At 52.6% G+C, this 26814-nt stretch overlaps 2 protein-coding genes across 4 annotated transcripts in view; one reads left to right on the forward strand and one right to left on the reverse strand.

The window, feature by feature from the left end:
• Positions 1-2: 2 nt before the first annotated feature.
• On the forward strand, positions 3-1447 carry NXPH3 (neurexophilin 3; the record flags this gene model as incomplete). Its single annotated transcript, XM_053892230.1, has 1 exon — positions 3-1447. A coding segment is annotated over one exon (342 nt), but the record flags the coding sequence as incomplete, so codon positions are not given.
• A 16146-nt stretch (positions 1448-17593) lies between these two features.
• The window catches only part of SPOP (speckle type BTB/POZ protein), a 67653-nt gene continuing 58432 nt past the window's right edge, over positions 17594-26814 (reverse strand). For 2 of the 3 annotated variants that reach the window (XM_019415826.2, XM_019415827.2), the window contains exons 7-10: positions 25226-25281; positions 24624-24746; positions 20183-20325; positions 17594-18862 (exon numbers count right to left, since the gene is read on the reverse strand). In XM_019415826.2, the coding sequence (XP_019271371.1) occupies positions 18718-18862; positions 20183-20325; positions 24624-24746; positions 25226-25281 (467 nt within the window). In that variant the 3' untranslated portion in view covers positions 17594-18717. Of the gene's footprint in view, positions 18863-18889; positions 20036-20182; positions 20326-24623; positions 24747-25225; positions 25282-26814 lie in introns of those variants that run through there. The other variant, XM_019415828.2, reaches the window with a different exon arrangement.

The raw sequence follows: 26814 nt of genomic DNA on the forward strand, positions 1-26814 counted from the left end.
CCGGCCAGGGCAACATCTCCATCAGCCTCGTACCGCCCAGTAAAGCTGTAGAGTTCCACCAGGAGCGGCAGATCTTCATCGAAGCCAAGGCCTCCAAGATCTTCAACTGCCGAATGGAGTGGGAGAAGGTGGAACGGGGCCGCCGGACCTCGCTCTGCACCCACGACCCGGCCAAGACCTGCTCCCGAGACCACGCTCAGAGCTCAGCCTCCTGGAGCTGCTCCCAGCCCTTCAAGGTCGTCTGCGTCTACATCGCCTTCTACAGCACGGACTACAGGCTGGTCCAGAAGGTGTGCCCAGATTACAACTACCACAGTGATACCCCCTACTACCCCTCCGGGTGACCCTGGGCAGGCCACAGAGGCCGGGCCGGGGCTGGAAGGACGGGCCCGCCCGCGGAGGAGGCCATCTGGTTGGATACTGGGCAGGGACACGGGGAGGGACCTCAGGCAGGGAAGGGGGGAGGGGTGGAGAGAAGGAGATGCCAGGTGGGGCCGGGGCCAAGTCTCACGTGGCGGTGGGGAAGGGGTCCCAAGTGCGGGGCCCCAGCCTGGGGTTGTGGAGCGGCCGGGGCATAGGAGCACTGGAGGAGGAGTGGGGTCTCTGGGCAGCCCCACGGGGCTCCCCTGCTGAGCGACAGGAAGGTGCTGGGCCCAGGAGACCGCTGGGGAAGGCAGACCAGTGTGGCCAGATGAGGTCACGGAGAAGAGCCCGAAGCCTCGGCTCCCTCCTGGCCATGCTGAGAAAGAAAAGCAACAAGGAGAGGGGTCTCTCATCAGCAAGGGCACCGAAGGATGGCAGAGACGAGACGGGGCTGCCCGGGAGCCAGCCCTGGGTGGGGGGAGGGGCGGGGCCGGAGGAACTCTTGAGCCCCGCTGAGTCAGCCCCCCCCCCGCAAGCCCATTGTCCTGGACTGTGGACTGAACTTGGCTTCAGGCTGAAGTGGTGACCCTTGGAGTCGTTTTGACGTCTTGACGAATAGACCGTCTGCTCCCCGCCAGGCCGTAACCTTTCCAAAGTTCCCTCTCCTGCCATTGCCGCTCCTCCCCTCCCCGCACCCCCCCCCCCCCGGTCCACCCTTGTGCTGATGGGTCACCCATCCTTCAGCTGCAACAGAGGGTGATTGTGGTTCTCCCACCTCCAAGGCCACAGATGGGAGCCCACCCTTGCGCTGTGTCCCCTCGCCACCCCCACCCCCCTGCTGGCTCCTCTGGGAGCGTCCTCGTCCAGCCAGCAAGCCTTGCCCGTCAGCCTGGGACTCACCCGGATGGATACAGGGCCTTCAGCAGCTCGGGGCCGCGTGACGCCAGACTGACAAGGGCGCTGGACCTGTTCCGTGGTGTCTGTCTGTGGGTGGGGGAGGGGAGGGCGGGGTGTGCGATCCCCTGATTGTCAGCTTGTGTGCAGAGTCTTGTTCTGGAGCCGGGAATAAAGCTTTCCCAGGGCACTGCTTTCTGAACTGTCCAGGGAGGGAAAGGGCCCGGGGTGCCCCGCTGTCCAGCCAGCGCTGCTCAGCTAGGTGGCGGCAAGATGTTCCCTGGAGACCAGAGCTGCGGGGCGACAACAGCTGTTGGGGCTGGTGCTCACGGAGGGCTTCAGGGCTTCCCTCCCCAGCCTCCTTTTCGGGACCTGTTGGGAAAGCTGGGCAGACACTGCTCGGTGGTCCCAGGGGGTGGGGGTGGCCCCTGCAAAGCAGCTTGGGGAGGAAGAGCTGGTGGGGGGGGAGGGGGAATGGGCCATTGTGTTCCTTGTCTCCCTGGGTTGCCATCCGGGTGGGCCCCCGCGTGGGGTGGGGGGGGCCCTCGCTCTGTCAGGGTTTGGCCCCGTGGCCTTGGACAAGTCCATTCTCCTCTCTGGGTCTCTTTCCGCTTCTTTGTAAAATGAAGAATATGCCCAACCCAGAGCTTCTCCCGTGCAAGTGGGCATAGGACCCACCGGGAGCGTCGGTTAAAACATGGAGTTCTGGGTTCCAGACGATTTGCCCTTCTAGCGAGGAGCCAGGGAGATGCCGACGCTCCTGAGGGGACACCCTCTGAGGACCGCTCACGTGACCTCTCTGTTCCTTTCTGGCTCTGGCCCCCTAAGATGAAGAGACGCCTCTGAGGCTCCCTCCCGACTACCTTCCAGCTGCTTCTCCTAGGAAAATCTGGAAGGGTCCTCTCAGAGAGGCAGGGTGTCGGGCTTTCCGTCTGATCATGTGTCAGTGCAGGAACAGGCTGGGTTGGGGGGGAGCGGGGACAGAAGGAGGCTTGAAAGCAGCCATCCTCCCCCCCCCCCCCCCAGCCGACAGGAGGGCCTTGGGATGGATTGTCAGCCGGTGACGCCTCGCCTGGGAGGGCCAGCCGGGCCCTTTGGGGCTCGGTGAGCGGGATGCTGAGCCCCGAGGACCAAGATCACAGGGCCCTCTCTAAGGTCATCCTAGAGCTGCTCACTTGGGAGGGCAGCACTCAGGTCCCCTGGGTCCCTCTCGGCCATGCAGCCACAGTGAGGAAAGTCCTAGCATGAGAGGGGAAGACAACGGTCCTGCCGCCCGCAGCCTGTCTCCCCTGCCCGCCAGCACTCAGCACGGCCCAGTGCTCCTCTCGCTGCAGAGCAGAGCTGGACGAGGCCTTAGAAGCCACCTTGCTGTATGAAGTGACCCAGAAAGGGCACATGACTCAGGCTCACACTCCTATGCCAGCGTTCCCCTGCACCGTGCCTCCCGGGGCCACCTCTCCTGAGCAGAGATCTGAGACACGCACCCCTTCTTCCCTGCCCCCCCCCCACCCCTCCACCATATCTACACTCTCTCTTCCCACCCTGACAGGTGGGTGGGAAGGTGGCACAGGTCCTTAGAATTCAGACAGGCCCTGCCCTGGGGGGCTTGCCTCGGAGATCTGGTGGGTTCTCTCACCTGCGGATGCCTCCCAGACGCAAGCACCGCCCACGGCCCTGTGGGCACTGGAGGGAGAGACGGAGGGGGGTGGTCCTGGGCCCCCCTCACCTGGCCCTGGCTGGACGATCAGCAGGACCGGGGGACATTCTGACCCACCCCCCTCCGGCTCCTCTTTTGTGGAGAGCCAGATGCTGCTGACAGCTGGAGGGCTGGCCCGCTTGGCACGCATACGGCCTGAGCGGGGGGGGGGGGGGGGGGGGGGGGGCGCGGGGGGGTTCATCTTAATAACTTCATTTCACCCACGCGCACACTCCGCTGCCTCATCCCTCCTTTTCTGCCCTTCCCCAGTAACCTGGCTGCTCTCCTCGGCTAGGATCTTGCTAATAGATTTTTCTCCCGGATTGTGATTCTTTTGCAATAGACCTCTGGGCCCTGATAGTCTTGCCACCACCAGATATTTTCTACGCCCCCTTGGTCCTCGCGAAGGTAAGGGGTCTGTCCCACTGCCTCTGGTGACGAAGGTACCAACCTCTGCGCCCTTGGAGAGCAATGTCTGTGACCTCCCCCAAGGACTACAATAAGGGCTCGCCTGATCTTGCCGTTCGAGCACTCACGGGAGAGCAGATCCCTCTAGAAGGAGCCTGTCTCCTCTCCCAGAGAGAAGCTCCAGGTCCTACCCCCACCCCACCCCTTTGGCTCCCCCACCGCTGCCCGCTCGGTCCTGTGGCCCAGCTCCCCATCCGCTCAGCCTAGCTGGGGAGCTGCCCCAGGGCAGAGGCCTCGTCTCCTTCATCCGAGGGGAGCTTCTGGAACAAGCCTCCCAGACTGGATGCCCTTTGAGGTCACAGCCCGTATCTCCCTATGAGACTGAGGAAGCAGGGTCTGTCCCTCCACAACTGACTGAAGAGCCCTGTGAGGACAGCATCCGCCTCCCTCATCTGCCCGGAGTCCCCCTGAAGGCAGGAACCGCGATATGGACGCGGGGAAAGCCGGCCCTCGGGTCTGCCCTTCGGCTTTGTGCACCGTACTGCCTTGGCCTCGGTGTCCCCACCTCTGAAGGGGTGAACCTTCCCAGCAGTCTGTGGGGCTCATGAGGGGCTACATGTTGGGTCGAGTGGCAAGGGTCTAGGTCCCTCCTCTGTCCTCCTTCCCCCTCATGTTTCCTCCCTGGGATGAGTAAGCGGGGACTGAGTCACCCCCCTTCCCCATCCTTGGCAGGGATGCTGGTGACCTTGGATGTGGTACTCTCCTGAGGAGAGGCCCATTGCTCAGAGATGCAGGAGGCAATGGGTGGGTAGGGAGGTGGGGGAAGGGTGTGTATGGGGGTGGAGGCGGCTGAAGGTCAGGGGGTGACCAGGGACCTGGATTATCCAGTCGAGTAGGTGTAGGGGGCTGTGTCTCTGTGTTGGGAAGAGATCCAATGCCACGGCTGGGAGTGGGAGAGAGAAATGTTACTTCCACAGACTCTGAGTCCTGCGGTCCTGCAAGGAGAACCGGGGGCTGGGGTGACAGGCGCAGAGAGGCGCCACCAGCCCCCCCCCCCCCCGGGAGGAGGCAAGATCGGGCGGGGGGTGGCACCTGCCAGTTATGCCAAAGCCCCGGAGCGGCAGCTGCCACCATCCTTGAGCACAAATGACAGAAGAGACCTGGTGCTCAGCCGTCGGGGGCTGGGCTCCCGTTACACGGGGGACCCGGTTTCCGGTTGGCCCGGCGAGCTCAAAAGCCGACCGGAAAATCCAAGCGACGGAGGGCCACTCCGAAGCTTTCCGGTTCGTCCTCTCGGGGCCACCTGGCTAGATGGTCCCAAAGGGCGAGCTGGCACCTCCTGAACTTGCCACTGCACCGGCAACATGTGTGGTGCAGGAGTTTGGATCTGCGCCGGTCCCGGGTCTGTCGTTCATTAGCTGGGTGGCTTCGGACAAAGAGCATCAATCGTCTCCCAGATGCCCTTGGGTGAACACCTAGGGATCTACCCACCCTGGAGCATCGTTAGGAACAGTTAAACGATTCACTCGACAATATTCCTTCCTCCTTACTGGGTTTTGGGGCGTGGGGTTTACGTTAGCTTCAGCCTTTCCCTGGGGGAGCTGGGCGAAATGGCCCTGGGCTGGAGCTGGGAGACCTGGGTTCCTGGCCTGGTTCTGTCCCGTAACACACGAGGCAGAGCCCGCTAACTGTCCTGTGATATACATTGCACCTTTTCCCATAGTAACGGAATCCTCCGTTTTTAGCTGGGCCGAGGGCTGCCTGAGATTAAACACTACATCTCTCTCTGCCTCTCTTGCGCCTAGATGTGGCCATGTGAGTGAGATCAGGCCAGGGAGGTGTAAGCCAAAGGTTATCTGGCAACTTCTAGAAAGACAGTTGATAAGACAGCTCTGGCGGCCATCTTAGACAATGGGCGTCAGAGTCACATCCCCTGAAGGGTCAGAGCAGCGAGCGGGGGCGGGGAAGGCTTGGGTCCCAAACACCTGGTACAAGAGCGTATTTTGTGCACCGGAAATACCATACGGGCTCCAGGCTGCCCCCCTTCAGACTTTTATGTGAGAGAAAAATCAAACTTCTGCCTCATTTAAGCCGCTGTGCTTTGGCTCTCTAGCTCTTACAGGTAAATCTATCACCACCCGACTCGATGGATGTGTCTGAGCAGTTCCCGTCTGTGGACCCGTTTCCTCATCTGTAGCAATGAGAGAATGCGCACAGACCTTGCCGTGCACCGGAGACGTTTTAGGGGCTTGCAGGCGACAATGAACTTGGGGAAAGTTCTGGTCCCCCCCCCCCCCCCCCCGCCCCGACTGCCTGCCGGGCACGGAGACACGCAGTCTCCACTTGGGGAGGTGGAGCGTGTCGCTTTTGCATGGCGGGGAGCCCCTGGAGGGCTCAGAAGGATTCTCTACTCCCTCTGAAAGGCCTCCCGTCCCCAAATCCAACCCCCGCACGTCTTGAGTCCCCATCCACATTCTGATGTTGGTGACACACAATCCTCGTTAAGGGCCTGGCTGATCCCAGCCAGATGGGATCCTAATTTAATTAAAACCCTTTAATTACCTGCAACAACACAGCTTTGGAAGTCCAGGGCAGGAGGGGCCCGGGGACGGGAGGGGAGAGGGCACGGCAGGGTGGTGGCTGCCCTCCCACCACTCAGTGAAGCCCGGGCTTTCGGGATGGTTCTTCCACCCGGTGGACACAAACCGCACGGAACAGCCGGTGCGGCCTCTGCCTCTGGCTCGGTCTGCAGCCAAGCCGGGGAGCCGGGCCAACCAGGCCCCGGGTGGTGGTGGTGGCGGGGGAGAGGCGGGGACGGGCGGGCAGAGTGGCAGGCTCTTGAAACCCACGCTCTCAGTGCTGGTTTTGTGCTTGCACTGGGACCGGCACAGGCTGCCTGAGCCCAGGCCTGAGCGCCGCAGACCCTGGCCCTGCCCAGGACGCTCTGGGTAAGAGCAGGCGTGGTTCTGTTACCTCCCCAAATGGCCCGGCTTCAGAAACAGGGGTACCTCCACGTCCACCAAAGGAGAGCCCATGCCCCTGAGAACAAGGGTCTTCCCTCAAGGTGTCATCCACCCCGGGGAGGGGAACGCGAGCGAGTGGCTCAGGTGGGCCGCAGAGGGCCACGTCGTTTCCCGGGCCCCAGAAAGGACCCCCGGGGGGCTGGGCCTCCACCGGGTCCTCCCTGGGAAGGCAGAAGGAAGGGGCCCAGGCCAGACCGGAGCCCGCCGAGCCTTGGCAGGGGCAGATTCTGAAACCCAGGCTCTGGGAGCCGTACGGTTCTTAAGCCTTGTGGACCTCATCCCCTAATACCCGTCTATTCTAAGTATTCATTCAACAAATATTGTTTGATAAAACCTCTGACGCCGAGCTGGGGAGGCTCTACCGGTAGTCGAACACGCTCCCCGGGATCCAGGCCTTTCTGCTCCCACCCTTCCCATCCTTTTCCCTTCCTTCCCGTGCTTGGCCTTGCTCTGTGCTCTGCCTCATGTCCTCTGCCGTCCCGACACCCACCGCTCCCTCTGAGGCCCCCGCTCCTACCTCTGACTCAGGTTGAATCTGGAGTGCTGTGTCCCCGCCAACCTGGGGGCTGTGACAGTAGGAAATGTGGATGTCCCCCGTCCCAGACTAATGAGAGACTGGACAGGAGCTGTTGCTGCCGCAGAGTGGAGACTCCTTGAGGGGCACGGGCTGCGTGCCCCTGGCCTGGAGGCTCCCCAGAGGCAGAGGCCCTTCCTCCGAGGCCCGTCTAATGAACCGTCGGCACCCCAGCGTCCTGCAGAGCAAACGCCCCACGCCGAGGTAGGACCGCAGCCTGGGAGAGGAAGTGATGACAGGAGGGCAAGCCGCTGTCCCCGCCCGGCACGCCTGACCTCCTGGCTGGGAGAGAGGCACACCCCTCCTCCCACCTGTCCCCAGTATTGATTGTTGTCTTCTCTAGAAAGGTCTTCAGAGACCCAGGTTAGCTCCCGGGGCACAGGGTCTTGCCTTGAATCACCGAGCGTCATGGGAAAGGCCAGAGCCTTCTGGATCCTAACCTAGTACCTGCTCTTTCCATCAAAACAAGCTTCCCCAGAGCCCCTCCATGGCTTACGGGGTAGCCCCCACCCGGGGGACAATGGTCTGCTCAGTCCCAGGGAGCCTGGGCTCCCCCATCTTGGGGCCAAAGCAAGGCCGTGTCCCAGTTATAATGTGTTTGAAGAGGGCTGGGTTTAGGTCTTAGTTGCCAGGTGATCATTACCCAGGCTCCCCTGGTTTCTCCGGGCCTTGGATGGCAGTTCTTTCCCCCACCCGCTCCTCTGGTTACTGTAAGGAACAAACTGTCCCTGTAAATGGTGTCGCCATGTCAGGGTACTGCCATCTAGCTCTGCCTGGCCCTCCCACCCACCTACTGGGGCCCACGGGCATCTCAGAGCCTCACAGGCGGGGGAAGAAAGCTGGCTTGTCTTGCTTTTGGGGGGGAGGCTGTGTAGCCCAGGGGTTGACAGCACGGATTCCGAAGCCGGGCTGCCAACTCCTAACTGTGGACCTTGGGCAAGTTACCGAACACCTTTGTGTCTTAACGTCCCCATCTGTAAAATGGGGATACTCTTTACCTGTCAGAGGGCTTTTGTGAGCTGCTCTGAGTAGAGTCCCACATTACAGCCCTCCCGATCTTGGCCAAGCCGGGCAGGGAGGGAGGGGGCGAGGGAGAAGAATGGCCTATGGGCACACTCATTTCTCGCCGCAGAGAGAAGGTGCAGGAGAAAACCCCATAGGAGAGGTCAGAAGTCTGTCACCGTCTACAAGAGATGATGCTTACAAAGGAATCTACTTTTGTGTTCCTTGACTCTGGCTAAGAAACGCGGCCCTTGGTTGCATGACTACTGCTCCTTGGGCCCAGAATCCCACTTCTGCACTCCAGAAGCCCCTGTGGTTGCACCATGGAGGCTCATCTGTGTATTCCCTGCCCGGGCCCTCTGTTGGTAAACGTAACACGAGGCTTAGAGAATGCAGGTGGCCACAGGGTCTTTATTTAGAAGCACAGAATTATAGAGCAGCCAGCCAAGCGCACCGAGGCCGCCTGCCCAGGGCCCCTCCTGCCTTACCTCGTCCCTACCCCCGACCTTGCCTGTCTTCGTCACCTCCACCCGTCACCTCCATCTGTCACCCCCGCCCTACGGATCCGTTTCTCATCAGCCTGGATGGCCCGTGGTCCCTTGCTGGTACCCCTAGGACCTGGGCGTGTGAAACATGCCCACCTGGGACTGTACCCGTGAGGGCGGGTCCCCGAGGACCGGGCCTTGAGTGACCCACTTCTACACTTGGAGAAGCGCCAAGGGCCTGGGATAGGAGGGGCCCTGCCGCCGCTTAGTCAGGCTCTGCCATCTGCCTCATTTCAGCAGAGATCAGCACTGGAGGGCTCGTTGTAGGCAGGGCTTTTTATTTTTTTAATGCGGCAGGATCAGGCTCAAGATGTCACTCCAGCGAGCGGGACTGGAGATGGGGTGGGGGATGGGGGGAGAGAGAGAAATGTCTAGGAAAACGGGGGAAATAAATGGAAGCTTCCTTGCTCCGGGAGGAGGGAAGGGCACGGAGGAGAGAGGGAAGGAAAAAAGGAGAGAAGCCCGCGAAGCAAAAATGGTGTAGAGGAGATGGGCTGGGTTTAGCAGCTACGCATCGTCCATCTTCCCCCCCACCCCGGCCCCCCAGAAGCCGGCGACAGCCCAAGAAACGGGGCTTCTGGGTCCCCGAGTTACGGCCGCCCGCTCCCCAAGCCCCCTGCCCACATCTGCAGGCCCAAGGGCTTCTGCCCCGCCTCCTACCTCCCTCTCTGGAATGCCTAATGTCAAGCACTGCTCACTTTCTGAGACTGTGATAGTGGTGACAGGGGTGGTCATACCTGCGCTATCCCAGGTGACTGGAAGATCTGGCGCAGGCTGACTCCTTCCCAAGACCCCTGTGGACTCCCCGTCCTCCACACATGACAGCAGGGTAAGAGCTCAGAGCTCACAGGACGCCAGGCGAGCCGCTCTCTGCAGGTTCTCGCTCCACAGGTAACTCTGCTTCAGAAGATCCCCCGTGCGCCCAAAGGTGCCCGTTTCAGTGTCTCATCATAGATTTCTATTCCAAAGGGTATATACATATATATATAGCTTCGGCTGGAACCAACACGATACATAGCGATCACATTAACATTAGCCTCAGTTTACCTCTCTGGAGCCCTCGTTCAACAGGCAGTCACTGTATTAAGGACTTAACATGTGTTGTCTCATTAAGTTCCCAAGAGAACCCTATGTGGTATACCCATTTTACAGAGGAGAAAGCTGAGGTTTACACCGGCAAGTACTTCGGCCAGGACCGTGAGTGGTGGTGGGAGGGCAGGGCCAGGCTCCCGAACTCCAGATGCTGTGCCACCAAACACGGGCCCCAGCTGGACCCTCGGTGCTGCCCTCTTACCAACTCTCTCCCCAGCCGCCAGTCCAGATCACTCCTCCACCCTGCCCCCCTCCCAGGAATTCCCAGCCATTGAGCTCATTCCCTACCTCACCCTGGAAGACATACAAGTCACCAGGTGCACAGTCATTTCAACTTCCCACCTTCCCACAAATGCACCTGTTTCTGCAGGACTCTCCTCACACCCAGGGAGGGCGTCCCTAAGCCCCCCAACCACCTGCGTGCTCAGAACCTCAGGGCACGGATCATCCCCCCTCTCCTGGAGCTTTCCCATCAGCTTTAACCAAACAGGCTCCATCTTTCGGTAAACCCACCTCCCTCTACTCCTTTCCTGCCAGGAGCCCCTGCCAGGACCTTCTCTTTACAGCCATGCCTGAAACACGAGCCTGCTCTCGAGGCTCACTGCTCACCTCCCACCCGCTCCCCACCGCACCCCTCCTGGTCCCTTCCCTGAGTGTTCCTGCCTAAGGCCACCAATGACTTCCATGTTGCTACCTCCAGTGGGTGTTTAAAATTGAAAAAAGAATTTTTTTTAATGTTTATTTTTGAGAGAGAGAGAGAGAGAGAGAGAGAGACAGAGCATGAGTGGGGAAGGAGCAGAGAGAGAGGGAGACACAGAATCAGTAGCAGACTCCAGGCTACGAGCTGTCAGCACAGAGCCTGACACGGGGCTCAAACTCATGAACTGTGAGATCATGGCTTGATCTGAAGCCAGGAGCCCCCCCCCACCCCAGGGGGCATTTTAAAATTCTTTCTTATTCGACAGCATTTGACACTTTTAACTCTTTCGTGTTGGTACTCTTGACTTTGATTTTCTTCCTCCTCTCTCTCGCCACGTCTCCTGCGTGACTTACCCTCCTTTACCGGCGGCCTCCGTCCCCAGCCCCCTTCTCTCCTCACTCTGTACTCTTCCTTGGATCCAGCACACCCAGGGCTTCAGTTCCACCCATAGACCAGTATCTCCAGAACCTTCTCTCCGGTCCCCATCTCCCCTCTGGGTGCTGGGTTCATACATTCAACAGCCTCCATGTGGATTTCTCAAGGCATCTCATGATCAACAAGGAAGAGGAAATCAATGACCCTATTTCCCTCGAGCCTGTTTATCTTCCCATCCGCCTCTATCTTGGCGAATCCAGCCTGCTCACCTCTTCATCTCTACTCTGTCCGACGCCATCATCGGGTTCTGCCAAACCTGCCCTCTAAATCTCGGATCGTCTAAGTCCGCCGCCTCCCTGTGCACGTTCTGTCAGCTCTTGCCTTCCACCGTCCCCACTGCCAGCATTAACTTTTCTGTACTCTCGCCAGGCATCTTATTAAAATGAAATCTTGTCACCCCCTTCCGCTTAAGACTCTCCCACGACTGCCCACCGTTCTCATTTAAGGGCCTAAATCCTAAATGTGACCTGGGGAAGGTCCTCCCTGCTCTGGCATCTTAACTCACTGCCACACTTGTCCACGCTCCGGCCCCCCAGCCTTCCGTGCTCCCGGAGCACATCGAGCTCCCTCCCGACTCAGGGCTTGATGTGTGCCGCTTCTTCGTGCCTTCGGTGCGGAATGTTGCCTCTCCCACCTCACCAGGCTCCAGCGCTCCATCCTTTGGCTTTCGCTTCAAAAGCTGCTTTGGGAAGCCTTCTGGATCTCTCAGATTAATTCCCCACTCACAGGCTCTCACGGTGCCCCACACGTTTCTTTCACAGCGCTCGGCATAGTTTGACAGCACGTTATCTGTGAGACTAGTAAGGACACTCTTTCCTCAGAGACTCTAAGCTCCACGGAGGGCAGGGAACAGTGGGCAGTAACCCACTGTCCACCCCTAGAAACCAGCGCAGTCCCTGGCACATCGTATGCGGAATGTATAAATGAATTACTGGCAAAGAAAACAGAAGAAAATTCATTCTTTTTTTTTTTTATTTAAAAAATTTTTTTTTTTTTAACGTTTATTTATTTTTGAGACAGAGAGAGACAGAGCATGAGCGGGCGAGGGTCAGAGAGAGGGAGACACAGAATCGGAAACAGGCTCCAGGCTCTGAGCTGTCAGCACAGAGCCCGATGCGGGGCTCGAACTCACGGACCGCGAGATCATGACCTGAGCCGAAGTCGGCCGCTTAACCGACCGAGCCACCCAGGCACCCCGAAAATTCATTCTTAAAGGCCAAACCAAGGCAAGGTTCTTAAACTTAGGTCACCGTGGGAAACCCTGGGGATCACCCATTGGTATGCTGACTGCTCTCAAAGGCCTTTTTCTCTCTTTAGCTTTGTTTGTTCAGAGGCAATGGCGACAGGAAGGATCTTCAGTGGAGATCGCATCCCCTTGAATGATGGAAGATTATAAGAGATAATGTTGTCAGGGGACATGCCTATTTTTCATTAGTGTTTCAGTAAAATACTTACAATACTGACAAGAGGTAGAAAAAAAATGTTTATTTACCCAGAGAAATTCAAATGTGGCATATGACTATGAGTCCATGTATTAATGTCAATCTATCTATAGATTTTTTTTTTAAGTTTATTTATTCTGAGAGAGAGAGACAGACAGACAGACAGACAGACAGCATGAGCAGGGGAGGGGCGGAGAGAAAGAACCGCAAGCAGGCTCCGCGCTGCCAGCGTAGAGCTCAACGAGGGGCTCAAACCCACGAACCAGAGGTCATGACCTGAGTTGAAGTCGAATGTTTAACCGACTGAGCCACCCAGGCGCCCCCTACCTATAGATTTCTTAACGACATGGGTTGGAACTGCGTGGGTCCCCTCATATGCAGATCTTTTTTTGATACAGTGCATTATATTTTCTCTTCCTTTAAAAAAAATTTTTAGTGTTTATTTTTGAAGGAGAGAGAGACAAGAGTGTGAGCGGGGGAGGGGCAGAGAGAGAGGGAGACACGGAATCGGAAGCAGGCTCCAGGCTCTGAGCTGTCAGCACAGAGCCCCACGCGGGGCTCAAACTCACAAACCGCGAGATCATGACCGGAGCTGAAGTCGGACACTCAACTGACTGAGCCACCCAGGCGCCCCTATATTTTCTCTTATGATTTTCCTAATAATATTCTTTGCCCAAGCTTACTTTATTGTAAGAATACAGTATATAATACACATAGAAAACATGCTAATCAACTGTTGATGTTATTGGTAAGGCTTCTAGGCAACAGTAGGATATTAATCATTAAGTTTTGGGGGAGTCAAAAGTTATATGCAAGATTCTGACTACTACACAGGGTGCCTCTACATCCCTTGTTGTTCAAGGGTCAACCGCACTTCATTTTGCCATGAAGCGAAATGCCATTAAAGCATTGTCCAGTGCTATGGGGTACCAGGAAATGACGGGCCACACTGGAAACCACACCAGTGGTGTGCTGGAGCTGGTTCACACTGGCTCTCTAGGGCCAACCGTTGCATGTTCAGGAATTTTGAGACCTGGTTGTAAAAGAGCCAATTAACAATTAAGTTATACTAACGTGCAGTTAACAGCAAAGGTGACACTCAAAATTCATCTCTTTCGTGCTAGCTCTTTCGTGCTTTACCATGGCCTACGCTCTTGAGGTTCTAGACGTCCACCATATCTACATGGCGGAAATACGAGGCAGCGGTGAACTGTGTGCTTTCCAGCTCCGCGTCCGGTAACGTCACCTCAGACGTCTGAAATGGGCCACGGTGGGAGTCTTTAGGCCATGGAAACTGGCAAAGCTACCAGGACATTTTGGGGAACCGAATGTTGTAACTTTGGTAAGCTCACCACTGAACCAAACTACTGGCTCCTTAAAACATCTGAAAGGTCTAGGGCGTGTGAAGCAAACTTTTACTTGCAAGACGGATACGTGGAAAAAGCATCGCAACGTATGTGTGTCTAAATTTAGGAAACCATCCTCAAAATTGCGTAAGGGCTGAAGGTGATTGTTTTCTTCTTCAACTTAAAACTGCAGTTATTCTGCATACATCTTATTACAAATATCAGTTACTAAAGTGTCATTTTATGGAACAACCTGTACACCGTGACTTCAAGACAAAAATAAACGTGTTGACTAAATTGAGACGGAAGTTCTTAAGAGTGGGTGGGAGAGATTCCTCTTCTCTCTCCCTGCCAAACTTCTGCAAAGAGGAGCTTATACTCATTCTATATTTGCTTACCTTCGCATCAGTCTTGGCTTCTGCCTCCTGCCTCCACCATTTGACAGAAGCTGCTCTAAGGTGACCAAAGGACTTCCTTACCGCCCAATTCTAGTCTGCTGTTCAGTCCTCAATGTCATGACCTCTCTGCGTTGTTTCTGAGGGCCCCTCCCCTGCCTCCTCCAGTAGACGGAGCGTCCTCCACCCCCACCCTAGCCCAGCACAAGGCTTGGCACCTTCCAGGTGCCCGGCCCTTGTTTGCTGAATCACTGGCCTGAGTGTTCATCCCTGGGACCTTGGACGTGACTGTTCTTTACTTGGCTGGATGCCTGTTTGCTCAGACATCAAGAGAGTAAACCACGTGGGGGGCCCTTTTTTCCCTTTGGTTTGTCAAGAGCTCACCTGTAAGGGTTTAAGAAAGCCACCGCTCTCCCCGTTTCCACTGGGCCTTATGAGCAGGTGTGTGTGCCCTTCACTGCCAGGCAGACTCTTGGATTTCCATTTCCTCTTTGGGCCCTGGGCCTAAGCCCCAAAGCTACTCCTTTGCCTTCTGTTGTTTCTTGGCTCAGAGTCAGGTTGAGTGACCTTGAGGAAGTCACAGTATCACCTCTGCAAGCTATACGATTGGGATGAAGGGGAACCGTGCAAGACAAGCTGGCAAGTGCTCAAAACTCCTGCGAGATCTGTAAACCGTGGGTCCCGATGCCACGTTGCCGTACTTGAGTTGTGCATATTTTATCTTCATAACGTGTTCCCCCTAGAGTTGATCCCCTTCAACTCCTTAATCATTTCTGTTGCTCGTGCTGAATTCCCTCAAGTCTAAAATTCTTTTCTCCTAGAGCTGCAGGAGTCGGAACCAAACAGCATCCCAGATGCCACTTTCCACTCCCAACATTACGGGATTTACAGAGGGGGAGTGATCATCTTGCTAATGGCTTAGCGGCATAAAGATCCCATCAGTCAACAACATTCAAGTTTCCGCTCTCATCTGGAGGTCAAAGCTTCTGGTTCTCCCAGCTCATTATCCCGAACACTGATCTTCCTCCATTGGCTTTCTCGCTCACTGCCTCCGTGAGGTGTCCCCCTGTTGGGTCAAAGGCCCCCACGTGGTGCGGTCACCTCTGAAATTAAAAGGGGGAACACACCTCCACCTTATGCAAACGCGTACACAGAGAGCAGCCCAACGATCCTCACCTGAATGTTAGATTAGTCAGCAGGCCATTAGAAATGAATCTAAATGATGTAGGGCAGAGTTCGGCGAGAAGTCATGAGATAAAGGAAACACACGGGGCCCAGGCTGATTAAAAAGATAATTGGTTGTGGAAAATAAGGTTGGGTTCCAGCCAAGACTTTGTCTTTGACGAAGATAAACCGACGGATCCAGTACATTCGTGTTGGGGGATTCAGCTGCTGTGCTTTTGGAGGAGTCGAGGAGCTGGAACAAAGCAACAGTTTCAAAGTGCGGCCCCGACTCCCCCTCTGTTTGTTTTTCTGCTCATAAACATACAAGCTGTTTCCTTTCATCTGTACAGGCTCACACAAGACGGAGAACCCACAATAGGTTTCAATCAGATTTACAAATGGATGTGCAGGATGGGGAAGCCAGAGAGATCTTTTGGCCTAAGAAAGGGTCCCCATGTCCCCGGCTAGAATTAACAAAACAAACAACAACAACAACAAAGAGGAGTCTCTCTACGGACCTGAAAGGCCAGCCGACTTACCAGTGACAAAGAAAAGAGAGGCCTCTCTTACCTGAATTGTTAAAACCCATAAAGGTGTTGGAGAGGCCCCACGGCAACACACAGAGGTTTCATCTCCGCAGAGGGAATGGGAAAATTTTCCACCGATGGCGAGATACGGGGGGGGGGCTGACAACAGGGAGGAGGAGGGGAGGTGGGGGGCGATGCCAGATACTCGATTTGGGCCTGAAACCATAACTCCAAAGGTTCTGTGAAACTACTTGCCTGAAATATTGTTTTGATAAATAAGCCTATACCCTTGTGGAATTGAAATCTCCAACTGTTCCACTGGCACGGACATCTCTGCGGTGACAGCACATGCCCCAGATTGTGGAGTTAACTTGAATTAAATTTCAGATGTGGGGGAGCTAAGGGAGGGGGGTGGCGGCAGTGGGAGGTTTATGAACAGTATGCTGGGGCTCTGATGTTGTCATAACCAGATGGCTTCAACTGTATCAGTTAAACAAAAACAAACACGTCCAGAAATAATATCATAAGGACAGAAGCGCTGAGCAGCCTCACCTGTACCCGAAATCCTAACAGCTGTGTACCCACAGTAAAGCCCACATTGGAAATTCCAAGGATATTGGGAAATCCCAAAGAGACCTTTGTCCTGACAGAAGCTCGGTGCCGGGACTGCCTCCTCCCCGAGGACATATTCCCTGAACCACTGGCCCCCAGCCCCCCGGCTTTCTACGAACCAGGAGGAAAGCAAATCTGAAACCGGGCCGGTCCTCCTGGACTCTCTGAAGAACAGGCCGGCAGAGGCCTCTTTCTAGAGCTTTGCCTTCGCTTTTCCCTAAGAAGGAAGCTTTCACTCAGATCTCGTACCTAAACTTTTCAGAAATGGAACTTCCTCCGGTTACTTACATAAGCTCTTGAGGGCACTACATCAGAAGAATTGTCGCTCATGCCAAGACACGCTCTGAGGCATGTCACTTGACTTCCCTGGGGGTCCACTCCTCTTTGCTATAGAACGGGGAGGTGCTATCATCACATGGCGGTTGGGAAGTGAAATGCTGTACGTGAAGGTTCAGCGAGAACAGGAGAGCTGAGCGAGTGCAGTGGCCCGAGAGGCCATGTGGGTAGAGGTATGCTGGACCCCTGGGCCCGTGCGCCGACCCGGAAAGTGAGGATGAGGCGGCACAGGGCAGCGGCCACAACACGGAGAACTGGGCACTGCCTCACGTGACGCTCAGGAGGAAGCTGAGTCGTACAATGGAGTGGCTTCTAACAAGCAGATCCTGTGCTCGGTTATACCGATACCAGAGCAAAGCCAGTCCACTCTCGGACTGGCAAGGTCAGTGGAGACTGGGACACCTGCAAGGGCCAAAGTCACTGGAGGGAAAGGGAGGGTGGGATATGTTGAGTCTCCCGTCTAAGGTCAAACAGCACACACCTCGGCCACATGGCCAATGCATTTTCCAGAGAATCCCACCGTCCTGGCCTGTCCGACACTGCTGTCAGAAAGGCAGAGGAGCCCCGGAGCGTTCTTGTGAGCGCACTGGGAATTCAGGCATTAACTCTTCTGGAAACACATCAAGGCAGTGACAGAACCAGTCAGCGATAATAACTTCCCTTTATTTCATCTCCACGTTCGTGTCCCCTTGATCTTTTTAGAATTACCCAGGAGAAGGGAGACTGGGACTCAGGTGTTAGAACACGTAGGGCGTAGCCCCCTCCCATTACTTGCCTCGGCAGAGGTGGGAGCCTGATCCCTCATTAGGAGGTGGACTGTGGGACAGATACTCAAGACGGACAAGACACCAGGAGATGCCGGGAGCTCAGAGAGGAAGCTCGAGATCAGGGAGACACGACAAATCCCCATCGACGGACATTTCAAATATCATCTCTGCAAGTTAAGGATCAAACGAGGAGGCCTTCGAAATCCCTTACTGAACTCAGACCCACGAAACCAGCCAGGTGAGTGGAACAAAAGACCAGAGATACCACACAGTACAAAATAGTAATTATTTATATTTTCAAAAAGAAAAAAATTAACATTTGGAAGTTGTCCCCTGTAGGAAAGGGGTGAAGTGGAAGGGACGGGACTGGCTCCTCTGCAGGTGGCAAGTCAGGTGCAAACAGCTGAGCAATCTGGGCTGGGATTCTTGTCACACGGCATTAATAATAAAATCTCCTTTTCTCTTCTTTTTGTTCTGTTTTTGTTTTGTGTTTTGTTTTTTTAGAAAAGGGGGGGAGGAGGGAGGAGAAATAAAATCAGAGAAAAAGGCCAAAAAACATTTTCCACAATATCTAAAAACCGAGAACCACGGTTCTTGTCAAGACAGTAGGAATTCTGGATGAATTGTTTTTTCCAGTTTTCAACACCAATAAAGGTTTTTTGCAAAAGCCACCACATCAGACACTCATCTTCCAGCTCAGATAACCTCCTTCCCCTTTCGCCTTCACTTGTTTTTCATGAAAGGATAAAAGGATGTATTCCGTTCTTGCAAACAGTAAGTGCTAACAACAAGAGGGCTCTGCTGATACTCGCACGGTGGTGAAGAGCTTTCACAAACATCCGAGTTTCCGCACAGTTGGATGGACTACGATTTCTCTCAACATAAATACTACTTGGGATCCACAAACTGATTTTTGAGAAATTCTGCAAAGATCCTTTCTTCTTGCCTTTTCTTTTCCCTTCTCTTAAAACTAAATGTCTTTTTTTTTTTTTCTTTTTTTTTGTTTTTTTCCTTTTTGCTCCAGGCACCTGACGATTTGTTCTGCTCAGTCAGATGCAGACAGGTTTCTCCGAAGTGCCACCGCCGGGACGTCCTCAGGGTCGGCGCCTAAACTGAATCCCCACAGTGTCAAACTCGGCCGGGCCAAAGGGAACACAGTGACGCAGCAACAGGGTTTTCATTAGGTTGGACAGCCCCAGGCCCCGGGCCCTTCCCTCCCCCCGTTTCCCCCAAGGTTACTTAGTGCTGTTTTAAAAGTCTGGGGGCCACGATGCAGTCTTTCGCCCCCGCAACAGAGTAAAACCTCCACAGATCGCGCTGTCTACCTGGTGGCCACCGGCAGCAACAGCGGCTGCTGCTTCAGGAAAATAAACGGAGTCTCACAACAGGCAGGATCTTAGGACTGCTTCAGGCGCTTGCGTGGGGGTCCCAGAAAAGGGCACTGTGCCGAAGCCAGAGAGCGGTACGCCTCAGCCACCAAGTGGGGATGTGACACCACCATCGACTTCCACCCAGAGGTCTCCAGGACATCCGAAGCGTGACTAGGAGGAACGTGGAGAGACGGGTTACCAAAGGCACGAGAGCAAGAGGGAGCAAACAGCCACCTGGGCGGTCTAACTTCCCGGCGGCCACCGCAAAGGCTGTCTCTGCCGAACGTTTAGGCAGAACCCTTAACGTACGCTGAGTTCGTCAGACAGCGGGCCGACGGGTGACCGGGCTGTGGCTGCTGCGACTCTGAAATCCTGGGTTTTGAGCCCCTCTGCTCTCAGATACAAAAGGTGAGATGTTCCTCAGGCTCTTCTCTGCTTTATCAATGCTCTTGAGACTGACTGGTGACGCTGCTAATACAGAGAAAGAGCAAGGACTCTCTCCGTCAGGCAGCTCTGAGCTTCTGAGCTTCCGTGTGGCTCTGCCGTTTTCTAGTCCCTGACCACAGAGCAGATCACGGCCTGGGGCCTGATGGCTCAAAAAGGAGGGGATCATAACCACACTCTACGGACTGGTTAACATCTAAAAAGCACCACGCCAAGTGTCCGGCACAGAGCGAGCGGTCCCTGGAAGGAACATTTAAGGGTCTCTTCTCTCCCACTTTTGTCACGATTGGTCAACTCCTTTGAAACAATCTTATAAACAGACTTAGTGGAAGCGGATTCCTGTTTTGGGGCATTTTCTGTGCCGAGTAACGTTCACTCGTCTACCCGGCAACCTCTTAGACCCGCCCGAGCCCAGAACTGCTGCTTGTGAGGGTTTTTTAAGGCCTGCTTCCCCTCTTTGGGTTTTCCCTAACTTTTGTTCTCCAACGGGGAGAGAGCCAGGACATGCCCCACTGAGAATTACTGCAGAAAGTAATACGGCCAGGTCGCTTATCGTTCGGGTGAAGGAACAGATGTACTGGAGCGAACACTTCTTTCTCCAAACGGTATTTAACAACCTCAACTACTGATTACCCCTTCCCGTTTGTCCCCATTCCACAGTCAACTGTTGGATGCACTTTACTAACTCCTACAAAACATACTTGGGTTCTCCCAGAGATCTACATGCCCTCTATTCAAGCCTTGAGTGTGCAGCGAGGACACTGCTGTTTGGGGGACACAGCTTTTCCAGGCCAGCAACTTATCGTTTTCATCATTTCCCATCACCGCGAGGAAGTAAGATGCCTCAGTCACCGATCGCATTAGCCCCGGGAGAGCAAAACCATCTTCCAAACTGTCAAGCTGAAGGGAAAGATGAAAACCCTCTACTTACTACTAAAAGGGGTTAATGAAGCTACTTGCCCGTTTTCCTCACTAATTCAAAGTCTTTCTCGTCTCTCTAGCTACCCCAACTATCTTGAAAGAACATCTTTGAAGATGCCAACTCACTAGTTGATGAAATCCACTGCCTGAGTTTTCAACTGATCCGCGCTGTGGAGGTCAGCCAGGATGAGAATTTCTGCGGCGTTCTCCACGGAGAGGTTACTGCAGAGGGCATCCTCACACATGACCTTCAAACGCTCCAGGGCATACTGTAAAACACAAGCGCCGCGGCCGTCAGAGCGGGAAGGGCTCCGGCGGCCGCTACTGAAGCCGTTTTCTTCAGCTGTACCATCATGGATTCCTGAACAAAACCGCACGGCCCGTGAGAAGGCTACTACTGCAATTAGAAAACATAACCATGCCCCCAAGGCTGGAACGAAGACAGCTGAAATAATGTGCCTGGCTGCCATTCAAGTCCTCAAGTCTGCCTATTAGAAAGATGGCAATTACAGAGCAGACCCCCAACCTCAAGTTCACCCTGCCCCAAGTAGGATGCAAGTGTTCCTTAAACCACCACCACCCACCCTCCCTTACCACGAGGCATAAAACTCTGCTTCAGGCCAACAGGACATCACGTTTGGCATTTCTGCCATCCTTTATTCGGAGCCAAACTAGGGCGAGGCACAGCCCTTTCTAGGCGGGCACTGTCACCAGCCCGGCAGGGAAGCCCAACGGGCCCATGAGGCTGTGAAAAGGAGCCCTGCGGTGACTTTCAGCAGCATCGGCACCACTAGTTGGGCCTCGATGAGGGTCAACCCAAGGCCTCCTTTGAAAGAGAAAGGGATAAATGGGTCCTCTTCACTGGGGCTGAAGTTAAGATTCTCAGGGCAGAAGGACAAAGTAACAGAGACCCTGGATCCTGTTCCGATCTAAAAGCTTCCTATTTTCCAGAGTAAAGGGTATAAATGTCCCGGAAGTGAAGGTCTAGGTTAACACTGGGCACATCTGACCGAGCTGATCTGTTCTGATGCCGCTGGACTACGTGCTCTCAAATAGGAGATTATGAACATAACTATGGAACTTCAGCAGCGAGGAGGAAGGGATAAAAGGAGGCACAAAATAAAGTGTAGTTAATCAGTTCGCAGGAGAACGGTTTGCTTTACGGGCAGCCACAGTCTCCGTATAGGTCCCACCTTGAGGACCTCAGAACGCAATGACACAACACTCCTCAAGGCCGAGTCATGGCAGTCAGACCAAGACAATTTCATTTTTACGAATCCTGGGTGAGGAGGCATATCTGTTGGCACTGTGATCTCCTGCAGCCAAAAGAGAGTTTTATTGGTTTTGGTGCAGCTTTAATTTTTTACATTTGAGTAACTGGAAAACAGTTTCCATGGAAAACAGGAATGACACCAGACAAGCAAGAAATGAGGTGGCCGTTTTTGTTTTAAAAGGCTGCAAAAGGTCGAGTAGATGGTTCAGTCTTTATACAGTGCCGCACAGAACATTCCTCTTACCCTTTCTCGATGCCTTCTTTTAAAAAGGACTTTTACCGTGAACAATTCTGATCCCTGCTGCATAATTAGACAAAAGTAGCCATTCTTGTCCCTTAAGGGACAAAGTTTTGTTTTTTTTTTTTTCTTAATTATGCTTCTGAAAAACCTGCCTAATGGTTGTACTTACCCAAGAGATCGAAATTGTGTCTCCCAGGCCTGGCCGACGTGTTTTGTTTTGTTTTTGGTCTAATTACACATGTCCCCAGGAGACTGGAAAGGCTCAGAAGAAGCTGTTTCAGCCTCTTGGGTAAATTCTAGATGTTTAGATCCTTCCATGAAGGATTTCTTATTCTGTTTTCCTGAAGCTCACAACAAGGTGTAAAGGTAAAAATATTTTAAAATAAGCTTGGAGTAGAGACTGTCTAATGGGAAATTCTGAATGGAATTTGAAAATGCACCTTCGCTTAACTTCTCATTCACAAATTTAAAGCACTGCTGCGATTCAATTACTTTATCTTTTAAAACTGTAAGTTAACGGCACTGTACTGAAAATACCGTCCACAGAAGGTCAATTCAGGCTGATCCCCGCGCTCCGTGCGCTCACAGGGGCTTCCCCGGTCGGCTCTCTGGCCGAGGAGCAGGAATGGACGCCCCAGGAATGCCGCAGATGTCAAACCCTGGCTCTGAGAATATCCACCGCTGAGCCTTGGTATTTCCGTCTAAAAAGTGGGCCTTTTGATACTACTCGTCCTTACGGGAGCTAGAAGACGAGAGGGATAAACAACCTGGTGCGTGTAAACTTCACCGAAAATCAGAGGGCGGGTGAGGCGCAATCATTATAAACTCATGTTTATAAAAAGCTGTGTCGGGGCGCCTGGGTGGCGCAGTCGGTTAAGCGTCCGACTTCAGCCAGGTCACGATCTCGCGGTCCGTGAGTTCGAGCCCCGCGTCAGGCTCTGGGCTGATGGCTCGGAGCCTGGAGCCTGTTTCCAATTCTGTGTCTCCCTCTCTCTCTGCCCCTCCCCCGTTCATGCTCTGTCTCTCTCTGTCCCAAAAATAAATAAAAAACGTTGAAAAAAAAATAAATAAATAAAAAAAAAATAAATAAAAAGCTGTGTCTTCTGCTTCCCCAGAGTTCACAGTGTGTATTTATTGCCTCCACTGAAAGTAAGATTCCTGTGGTCAGAGCTGAGCTGGCTAGACTGGGAGGGCATGGCATGTTCACAGTGCTTAACTGTATTAATAAAATCTCGAAAAGGTGATAAGAAGGATACAGCTATTATTCAATTGTTTTCATCAGTAGCACCGATGGGGTTTACATGCCTCATCCTCTACAAACACTCCGAAGAGCTGATCAATAAAGATAAAGCTTCCAGTGTAAAAACAAGTACTTCCTCTGTTCCCAAGGTGCAAAGCAAGGTGGAAGGAGACTATTCCTGTGGGCCAATCCCGGGAAGGCTCTAGTGCCCTTCGGTCTGAGCCAGCTTTGCCCTCGGATGGGTGCTGCAGCATTGTGGCAGGAAGCGGCAGCACTTCCGGCAGGGAACCGTCCTTCTCACAGGGTGTACTGCTGGCCAGGTTTAAGGCCTTTTAAGGAAAACTTTCACGGGATGAATAGCCACCCAACCCCCCAGCTTGTATTTCCTCAGACCACAGGGCCTTGGAGGACAGGTTACCGAGCTCTTTCTGATGTATCTACACAATGAAAGTCAGTCTCCCAAAGTGTGTTTTGGGGACCACTAATCCCCACCGGTCCCTGAAGGAAAGGATTCCAGGGTTAACTAAATTAGAGAAATGCTATCATATTCTTTTAGATAACTCACAGCGCACATTAACATAGTAAAGATTCTGAGAAATCCTGCAGTGAGACAGCAACACACAAAAACCTCAATTTGACTTGTTTAAACTCAGTGCTTCATTAACATTTCCCCCCAACCTTATTTTGAGAATCACTGGCCTGTTTTGGTCATCACCTTATTTCCTTGATTCGAAGATCCATATTTTAATTTTCACACTTTAATAATTCTCAAATTGAAGTGTATCTTACAATTGACACACACGTTTATTACAGTAGTATTTCTTTTTTCCCAAGGAGCGACCCATCATCTCGTAATTCTGAATATGGTATATTTCAATAAATACCTAGGTAAAAGTTGAAAATTCCAACCACGACCCTGAGCAAAAGATTATTCTCTTGTTGGCAAAGTTGCAAAGAAAGTTAAGGAACTCAGGGGAGGTAGGTGGGTGGAAGGATGAAACCGGTGACAGAGGTGAAAGAGTGTGCTTGTCATGATGGGCGCAGGATGACTTACAGGAGTGTTCAATTATGGGACTGTACACACGAAACTAATATAACACTGTATGTTAACTGGAATTAAAAGGAAAATAAAATCACTCACTGTTTAGAAAAAAAAAAGTTAACAAACTCCAGAACACTTCATAAATTATAAGGCCGAATCATAAATCCAAATGTTAGCATTACCTAAAACTTCAGTATCACTGTGCTTATATGTAATCACAACAGTGAAGGCAAGAGAGGTAAACATCAGACTTATCCTTTTTTATAATCAGGGTGACCATGTAATTTCCTTCATTCAAAGCAGGACACTTTGAAAGATAAAAAGGGTTCTACCCATAATTGTGTTGGCACCCACGTGTAACGCAGGACTGTCCTGGCCACACTCAGACACAAGTTCATCTGATGTACTATGTAACGCAGCCGCCCAGTGATGAAACTCAAAAGGTCACAAAAAACTCCTCCTCTTGTGGTTATTTTTCTTGTCCTTTCCTTTCCTTTCTTTTGAGAGAGAGAGAGAGAGAGAGAGAGAGAGCGAGAGAGAGAGAGAGAGAGCGTGCGCACACATGCGTGCATGTGCTGGGGAGGGGCAGAGGGAAAGAGAGAATCTTAAGCAGTCTCCGTCCAGGCCCAGAGCAGAGCCTGACGCACGGCTCAATCCCATGACCATGGCTCAGTCTCATGGCCATGAGATCGTGACCTAAGCCAAAATCAAAAGTCGGACCCTTAAGCGACTGAGCTACCAGGCGCCCCTATTTTTCTATTCTTATCTCACCTTGTCAGCAGCTGCCAGCAAATCATCAGCCATTTTGTCGAGGTTCGGAGCCTTCCCCGTGTAAATGAAGCACATCATTTCCTTAAAAACTTCAGGCTCCACATCATTGATTTCAACCCGATTCTATGCCAGAAAAACTAAAAATGAGAAACATTCCAACAGAACAAAACCCCCAAACAATTTTCATGACTTTAAGCTCCGGTGGGAGTAAGGCGTGTATCATCTGAAACCTAACACGAATGGGCAATCTCTCTCTGCCCTACTTCATGAGAACAGCTTTTCCTCCTATCCTATGCACCACATTTACCCTCTCAAATACAAGAGTTTTTGTGTTTTTTTTTTTTTTTTTTTTTTTGTGGACTTTTTCTGAGTGGAAACACCTGTCTAAAACCCTCCCTCCAAACTGGATGATCTACCTGGGACACAGTGAGTTTGCTTTACTTAGAATGCTTCTGGACCACCTCTCTCTCCCTGCTCTGAGAAAGTGAGAATGCTACGCCATTTTAATAACACGACTGGAAAAATAAATCTGGTGTCAAATTAGGAAATCATCTGGATCTAGCCACCTAGCTACAAAGACATATCTTCATTCCGTCACATACCTTTTTGCTCTCCTCCATTTCATGTTCAAACATGGCACTAAAAACTGGAGAACGAGCTACAAAGTGAAAGGGGAACAGAGACAGATAAGGTTATCACACTGAAACCTCTTGGCTCTTCTGTTATGAAGAGACCACTCTGTTTCCTGTCCCATTCCTGCCCCCAAAGGGTCTTGGCCTCAAATTGTATCAGAATAATAAAATTCCTTTCTTCTTCTATTATACCAATAAGCAAATAATAATACAGAAGGGGGAAAAAAGAAACCAATACTTTCTTCTCTTTTTCTTTTTTAAATGTTTGTTTATTTGAGGGAGAGAGAAAGAGAGAGTGCACGATCACATGCACGCATGCAGAAGGGGCAGAGAGAGAGAATCCCAAGCAAGTCTCACACTATCAGCGCAGAGCTTTACATAGGACTTGGTCACACGAACTGTGAGATCATGAACTGAGCCGAATGCTCAACCGAGCCACCCACTCTTTTTTTTTTTGCTTTTTAAAGATTTTATCTTTAACTAACTGCTACACCCAACATGGGGCTTGAACTCACAACACTGAGATCAAGAGTTATATGCTCTACTGACTGAGCCAACCGAGTGTCCTGAAATGACTTGCAAAATAATTTCTCATTAGCTCCATTCCAACCACTCATTTGAAGCAAATGACCTATGCTGGCTGACAACGATCTCCTCTGGGTAGACGTGGGGGTTCAAATGGAAGATCCTTCATGTTTTAATACCCGGATTTTTGCCTGAAACCACGACACCGACTTTCTCCAGTTCCAGGGATCACGCGGCAAGGAGGTCAAGAACAGGGCTCGAAGGCATCCATTAGCTAGAAGAAGTGCATGCTTGTGGATGGCAGGTTGTCTGTTCCTTCAAGCCATGCACTCACATTAGAGATGATAATGCCCCAAAGAGGCAAAAACAATCTTACAACCACCTGTGGCCCTTCAAAACTCAACCCTTCCTGACAAAATCTTAATCTCTGGTATTTACTGTCTCCCATTAGGAATAATTTGATTTTTTTTTTCCCCCTTGGAGGAATGGGGATAATGACAAAAGGTGAGAAACGGTGTTCGAGGCCATGCCCACTGTAGTCTAATGAACGTGGACAAACAAGTCCACTTAATTTCAACCATGAAAGTGATAAAAGGCCTAAAAACTCAAATTTTATCATGTTGCCCAATAAATCAGAGGTTTTGGCAAAAGCTGAGACTACCAATCTCCACCTGAGAGGAGGACCAGACGGAATATGTAGCAGAACTCTGAGCTAACAGGTTACTTGAACGTTGGCCTACAGTTTCTGTCCGCAAGAACTAATTTTGGATCTGTCATTTTCTAACCACATTATCTTGGGCAAACCACTCAACCCTCTGAGACTCAATATTTTAGTCTATTCCAAAGAGATATTCGTTCTCATTGCTTTTATTTCAGAAGGCTCATCAACTGTAAGGTACTAAAATACTTCACAGAAGTTGAAGATTAAAGGGTTGGTGCTTTTAGTAAAAAGGGAAGGGTCTGAGCAGCAACAGGCTTAGAGGGTCTCCGGTGGCTAGACAGAAACTGAGGCTATGCGAATAAATAAAATCACT

This window comes from Panthera pardus, unplaced genomic scaffold (genome assembly GCF_024362965.1).
Source record: "Panthera pardus isolate Hobbes unplaced genomic scaffold, ASM2436296v1 HiC_scaffold_3, whole genome shotgun sequence".
Classification (NCBI taxonomy): domain Eukaryota; kingdom Metazoa; phylum Chordata; class Mammalia; order Carnivora; family Felidae; genus Panthera; species Panthera pardus.